The 7,682-nt window shown below is 43.0% G+C and overlaps 1 protein-coding gene across 1 annotated transcript in view; it reads right to left on the bottom strand.

The window, feature by feature from the left end:
- Positions 1-219: 219 nt before the first annotated feature.
- syde2 (synapse defective 1, Rho GTPase, homolog 2 (C. elegans)) overlaps positions 220-7,682 on the bottom strand; it is a 44,957-nt gene continuing 37,494 nt past the window's right edge. Inside the window, exon 8 of the mRNA XM_070832123.1 lies at positions 220-4,060. Coding sequence (XP_070688224.1) covers positions 3,351-4,060 — 710 coding nt within the window. The 3' untranslated portion in view covers positions 220-3,350. The remainder of the gene's footprint in view (positions 4,061-7,682) is intronic.

Genomic DNA, 7,682 nt, shown 5'->3' with positions numbered 1-7,682 from the left:
TTAACTCAGGTGACTTTTAATGTAGTTCTGGTCGTTCAATTCACTGGAAAACAATTATAGTCAGTGTTAAGGAAAGCTGATTGTGCTGTGGAAAATGTACTATTGTAGTGATGTTATGAAGAAATAAATGCCTCGGCAGATTTTAGCTGATCCAAGAGCCAATGATGGACTTTTATGTCTGTCAAAAAAAGAAAGAAGAAAAGACACAAGGTCCACACGTGTGAATGTAAAATATTATACTTTATTATGACCATACATTTCTCAGGATCAATACAAAGCACTTTTCTGTTTTGCTTAGTGATGCTTTCCATGTGACATTTTCTCTCCAAAGGACAAAGAGAACGAGACAGAAGGATGTAATTCACAAAAACAACACAAGCAAGGGTTTGCTGAAATGTTCTGCCACAAAGAGGTGAGAAGCTGGGAGCTGAGAGGATTCCTGAAGATGTGTAAAACCAGCCAGATTACAGACGTGTGAGCAGGCGGTATCACCGACAATAAAACCACCACAACTCTATTTTGAAATAATCTGAATGAGACCAGACTGCAGGTGATGCTCCACAGTGGTTTCTATACCGTAAACGGGGCCCTGGTTGTTTTTGTGCCGCCCTGGTAGACAGATGGTATGAAGGAGCCCTGCTGAAACTCACCTTCATCAGACTGACAGCTTCGTCGTGAAGCAGCGGGACTGCGGACAGATCTCACGTAGGAGGTTGGGTGAAAAATTAAATACATAAATAAAAAAGCAAACTCTACACCAAATGTGCAGAATATTCATTTTCAGGCCCAACAAGTGTTGAAGTCCCCAACTGGGTTTCACTTATTGTCAGTGCTAATTCGGTACAATGGAAACCATCTTATACCATTGTCTTATTTCTGAAAACAAGACTATAGATGACATTTTAATGTGGGGATTTTAGGTAGTGGAAACACATAGTCATATTCTAGTACAATGGTGAATATGCTGTATATTTATAGCAACAACATAGAGGAGAATACTGAAGTTAGATGCACCAAACCCAATCACTGTCTGCCTAAAAGTCCTCTGGAGAAAAGCTCGACCGATGCAGTCATCCGTCTAGTGGAGGAACGGGGTGACGAACAAACGAGCATACATTGCAAAATGAGTCTTTTTACACATAAATATCAAACACAAAGGCTGATAAGAGAGAGCCTTGTTTATGTCAGTAAAGCTTTTGACCATGCAACGTTCAGTACTTTAAAAAAAAAAAACTCCAAAAATCATGAACACAGCTTAGTCCACCAGAGACACAAAACAACGTCAAATATATACACAATACGATAAAAATAACAATATCACTTTTTCTGCAAGAGCACGATTTTATCATATATTTTACAGCTAAAGTTGTACCATTAGTCCAGCACATTAAGATGTGTACAGGTAGCTTGAAGGGAGGAAAAGCGACTATTGCTACAAGTCAACACTACGAGGTCGTCAGAAGTATTTAAATACGCCATTGAAATAGAAGCTGTAAAAATAATATACTCCGAATACATTTATATAATTATATACATATACATATAGGTTAAATACTGATCATTCTGAATCCCTGGATTGCTGAAAACGTCCTTTGTCGATTTAGGCAGCTAGCTAAGTCGCACTAACCGAAGCCCTCCACTAACAGTTTCCACCGCTGCTCTGAAAATTGTGCTTCACATTTGGGCTGTGTGTATTTCACGTTTTTTTTTTTTTTTTACAAAAAGCCGGGAGAAGCAGAAAGGTGAGCGCTTGGTGGCTCATTCGCTGTTTCGCCAACAGGTTGATCAATTTTCTCATCAATCTCTCAGCAAGAAAGTGAATAAGCAGATTTCCCAAAATGTCGGACTGTTCCGTTAAGCCTAAACTGAACATGATGCCACATGAAACACATTTTCTCTGTTTTTAGCTGTCTGCTTATGATCATCAAATACATCTCTACTCTACAGCTTTCTTTCTCATCTTAAGTCCAATCCTGTCAGGTGTATGCATGCCTGTACATGGGTGTCTAAACATCTGGCACAATGCAGGAAGTAAATATATTTCAAGCCATATTCTCTCATATTTATCTTTAAGAGGAGGTTTCAGTGGAGGCTGTTTCTCCCTCAATTCAGTCCATTTTTTTTTTTTTTTTACTGCATGAACTGTGATGACAATCTACACTACCGCCTGCCTCATAAGTGCATTATTGTTGTACAACATTTAGTGTTTCATACCTCAATAGAAAAGCTCTCTGCTGCCTTAAAAAGGAAATCCACCCTCAAACAGAACGTACACATGTTCCTCCCGTGATCTTGGTGCGTATAGCTATGTTTAGATGCTTGAAAATAGACGTTAAAAGCCTGAAACTCTGGTACTCAGGACCGAATCCCAGAGTTTCCCCATTCAGCAGTAGAGGCGAACGTTGTGGTCAATAACAGTACAATAAAATATCGGGACAGATTTCTTCCAGATGGCCTGCCTTGACTGTGGGATCGATAAGATGGTTTTGTTTCCTTTGCACATTTTGTATTAATTTAATCGCCTAATTACATATTTTGGTTGGAAACCAACTCTTAATCCAAAGGCTTAATGCAGCACAGATTTTTTTCCTACCACTGCGTAGATGTGGACGTGTCCGATGTCCAAACGCGGCTTCTAAAGCCTGCCAAGAAAATCCTTATGGGGGAAACTTTGGCAGCACTGGGATGTTTTTGTAAGAAAATGGTCAGTTTTAAAAAAGTGAATAAATATTGTCCATCAGTTACTCTGATCTAAAATCTTGGCATGAGAATCACCGCTTACAAACATGTGAGAGTAGAGCGCCGTAGTGCCCGTTGAGGATTTATGCCTATTAGTGTCGTATTCGTACCCTGTTGGTTGCTAACACCGGATCAAGATCACACGATGGGATACATTTTATTTCAGGGTGGATTTTCCTCTTGACCTACCACCTTCACACAATTAAGGCACCTTTTAAACCCCTGTGGGGTCAATGGGTTCTTCTAATAAGAAGAGAAGCAACAATAACAACATGGAACACAGAACTGGACTAAAACAAACCAACAACAACATCAAGTACGACAAAATAAAAGGAAAATAAAAACATTACGGAATGTCTATGGGTAAGGTATAAATGCCAGAAGTGCCCCGTTACATTTCTTCTCATCTCATCCTTTAGGTTTTTACAGCAGCGCTGTGCCATAATGCCACGGAGACACAACAGGATCTCCATGGAAACACTGTGGCTGTGTCCTGAAGCACCTTGATCAGTAAAGAAGGTCTTTCCCAAACCTCATCAAGCTTTTTTAGTGTGCGAGTCTGTGTGAGTGTGTGTGTGTGTGTGTGTGTGTGTGTGTCACTGTGGTAGGAGTCAGTATCCGACGTTGAGCTTGTTCTTGTTGAGCTCTCTCTCCAGGTTTCCTATCAGAGTGTCGATGCTCTCCTGCAGGTCTCTCAGGTTGACCCTGTTGCTCAGCACAGGGCTGATGTCCTGGATCTTCATGTAGGCTTGGTAGGTGTGCTCTTTGGGCAGGCGAGGGGGCAGGATGTGGTCGCACACCCTCTCCTCCTCCATGTCCTCTAACGGCTGCTCATTTCCTGAACTATCCCTCTCTACCTGCTTCTCCTCCTCCTCCTCCTCTTCCTCCTTTACCTCCTCCTTCACCACCTCCTCTCTCTGAGGTTGCTCCTGCTCAGCAGGATCAGACACAAGACTTGTGACCTTCTGCCCTCTATCTTCCTCTGCGTCCTCAGGCTTCTCCTGCCCCTCCTCAGCCGCCTCTGTATCCTCAGAGGGCACGTCATCATAGTCTGCCTCCTCTTTGCTCGGAGGCAACATTATTTCAGTAGAGAAGTAGCTCTCACCGCAGCCGCTCCAGTCGCCGGCGTAGCGGTTGCTGGGGCTATCCAGGCGCCCTGGTTTGGGCCGCAGAACGCCTACCATCTCCACCTCAGAGAGGTTCAGGACCTGGGGGCGCTCTTTTCTCCGCCGTAATGGAGGAGCTGACTGCAGGTCAGATGACGCCGGCGCCGCAGGGGCTGCAGGGTGCTGCGAGGAGGACCGGCCATGTGGGTCCACAACTGGTGGAGCAGACAGGAAGAGAGACAACAGACAAAAGGTAGAATCAGTCGGATGCATATTGGCCATATGAACGCATATCCTTGGAGTCATGGTTGGACATTTTGGGAAATACACTCGTTTACCTTCTTCCCAAGAGTTAAATTAGGAAATCAACATCACTCACACGCCTGTAAAATGTAGCTAGAGCTGGTGAGCTTAGCTGAGCACAAAGACTGGAAACAGGGGGAACAGCTAGAGATGCTATTAGATGGAATGTTTTAAATTAGAAGAATATTTCCCAAAATAATAAGATATTTGATTAAAGGGTTAGTTCATCCAAATTACAAATGAAGAACACTTTCTCACACTTTCCTAGTGGTACCTAGTCATGCAGTTTTATTTGTCCATGTTGTCCATGAGATACCTACCAATTTTCACAGGGACTATTTTTTTGATTGAAAGTATTTCCAGTGAAATGATGCTGCGTATTGTTTATGGACAGGCACGGCTGTTTTTTAACATCATTTTTCAATACTTGGCGTGTCACAAACAAAATTCTAGAAAGTGTGCGACAATATATTATTTTTTGCAATTTGTATGAACTGACCCTTTAAAAGTTACAAGTCCCCCTTTAGGTGACTTCATCGTAAAAAACTGACATTTAAAAACATGCCTTGAAAACAACAACAATAACACAACTGTTTTTTACTATTTAAAAAAGACCACAGGTTCATCTGAATGAACCCCGACCAGGGCCACAGAGATATGGGGATAAACCAGCAGTAGGCTCATTAAGTTGTGGCAGCCCTGATAAATGACACGCTCCCTGCCCAAATAATCCAAATATGAGCATGCCATGCCGTGCTCAAAGTCAGACAAACACATGCTGAAGTCACTCCACCACACTCTGTGACTTTGATGCGATCCTTCTGTACTATTTGTTATCATCCGTTGACTAAACCAAACTTAAAAATGAACTAAACTGACACCCTGTTTGGACGCTGTGAAAGAATCATCTGACTGTGCCATGAAAAAGAACAGTGAGCACTGCAACACAACCAGCACAGCCCAGTTACCTGTCTGTCTTTATCTCTGTGTGCCTACACTTGTTGACATCGCTAGCTCTCCCTTACTGGATTGGAAGGGAACAAAAAAAAAAAAAAAGGGTTAAAAGTTTGGGCTATAAGTCACGTGCAGTACAAGATGTACAATATAAAACAATGCTGGATGTTATTTTGTCTGTGGAGCTACGAAAGAAGACCTTGAAAGATTTCCAAATATTATCCTTTCATGCCTTTAAACCGAAAAGATGATGATTTATGAACCATGTCGACTCGGTTTCATTCATCACAAGTGGCAGTTGCTGATATTGTACTCATGTGCAGCGGTTACGTGCCTTGCAACTCTCCTGAGGCTAAAGACTCGAGCAATTATCACCTAAAACAAACAGACATTATCCTTCTATTATGCATTATCCTAAGAGGTAACGTGTTATTTAATTTCAGACATGATTCACTGATGACATGATTAGCTGTCAGCAGAGAAAATGAAGGCAGAAAGCAGACGAAAACACCGCACCTTGTGTTACAATAGGTGGAAAATGTACTTTAAAGTGCCAATTTTCTTACGGTGTTTCGAACAAAGTACAGCTGGTGGATTTTAAAGTGTCGTCCCTGCACACAAGCACGATAACGAGCCTGTTACAAACAAATGCACACACACATTCTCCTCTTCTTGCCGTCACCCTGTCTATCTAACCACCTCCTCGCATCTACTCACACGTTCCGTTGGCAAACCGCATAATTCAAACTGATCACACAACACCTCCTCAGCCTCTGCACCACACATATGCTCATGCTCACTCACACCTCCTGTGAATGGGGTGAATAGTGTCTCATGTCCCTGCACACTGCCCAAAGACATGCACACTTGAGGCCTAAGCAACAATGCCTTAGAGGGTTGGGTATGTGTGAGAGAGGCGCGAAGAGGAGGCTCAAAATATCCCACAATGATTGCGAAATGTTAGGGTGAAGCTTCGGGAGCTTGGGGGTAAGTCAAAGCCTGGAATGCCTTTCATTACGGCCCAGGTGTCCTACGCTCTGAGCTGGGGAAGCGGACGGAATGGAGACGTCACTGAGGGTGTAAACAAAGGCTTGAACGTGGGCTGAGCGCTTTGTCAAGGCTATTACAGGTCGTCATGGGCACTAGCCCGGTGCAGACAGGAGTGCAGAACAAGTGCAGGCTTCTACTAAAGATTAAAAACTATTTTCTTCACACCACTTGACCCCATCTTCCCTCTTCATTGTCTGCTTGTATGCTCTATCCTCTAAAAGAAAAAAAAACACTTGTACTTCACCAGAGTACCTGCAATTATGGGATTCACAAATGCTGACTTAACTGACTTAATCAGTAGCTGCACTTAGTTTCTCTTTCTGTGTGTTTCTTCCCCAGTTGATGTATAGGAGGCTGGAGGGTGCTTGACTTGCGGCCGTTTACGCAGAAGTGGTTCAATGTGGGAGTCTGAGGATGCAGTTAAATTTAGAGGCCGGTTCTTCTTCAGGCATCAGCAGATCTGTTTAAGGCTGCAGGTTACGGGGAAGGGCTCTGAGGATTTGAATCTTACAGGGGTAAATGATGTTAAGGATCAAGACTTTTTCGAAATACAGCATGCGTGTGTACTTTGAAAGCCTGGAGACACACTTAAACAATAAGACAAAGTTAAAAGAAAATCACTGTACTCTGAAAAACCGCTTTCTCTTAATTAAGGCACAGTACGCGGGCTTAGATTTGGGTTGATGACAGTGAATTCTTAAAATTGTGTAAAAACCTTATTGTTTATGAAAATGTTTAAAACCCAGCTGGGGGTAGAACAGGCAAACTGCCAACTAGTTCAGTAATAGGGTCATGTCCTAATGGCAGTAATGGATTTTCACGCTCCTCAATATTTTTACAGTAGCTGAGGCCTACAGTGGCCACTGAGCGGCTCACACATTGATTAGAAACGGAGAGAACACATTATTTATAAAACATTAAACGCCTCTGGTTATAAAATATCAAATCAGTTGCCGTGACCAATACAAATTTTACTCTGCCTGCAGCTCTTTTTCATCACTCTCGACTCCCTCCTGAATCATTTTTTTTTTTCCTTTCATATCTCACACTGAGCAGACAGCTGCAGCTGGAAGGGAGCAGCTGTGCCGGCAGACAGATGACCTGTGCTGAGAGGAGCTGGTACTTGGTATCTGACTGGTATCTGTCCTTGGTTGGTGATTTATCTTGAGACAAGGGGGCCACGCCTCAAAAGTTTGGTTTACATTGAGGCTTACTGGCTTGGCTCTGATTGGCGCACTCAGCCACGATGAAGCACTCTGTGGAGAGTTTCATGTCTGAGGAGCCAACAGATGGTGGCCAGTGGCTCTCAGCTGCACTTGGTGGATAACCTCAAGGATCAAAGCAGCCCAACCCTTTAACAGCCCTTTGTAGAGCTGAACCGCAGAGCTGGCACTGATTTGTAAAAGACCCTCATACAGCCTGGGCTATGGGCTGGTTTATACAGTCTTACTGTACATACATTACAAGACTGTGAAACAGAATGTCTCAAAAAACAAAAACCCTACAGAACTGTGCTTTACATGGCGAAAC

Source organism: Pempheris klunzingeri, chromosome 6 (genome assembly GCF_042242105.1).
Source record: "Pempheris klunzingeri isolate RE-2024b chromosome 6, fPemKlu1.hap1, whole genome shotgun sequence".
NCBI classification, from domain to species: domain Eukaryota; kingdom Metazoa; phylum Chordata; class Actinopteri; order Acropomatiformes; family Pempheridae; genus Pempheris; species Pempheris klunzingeri.
This window is presented reverse-complemented; position numbering and strand designations above follow the sequence as displayed.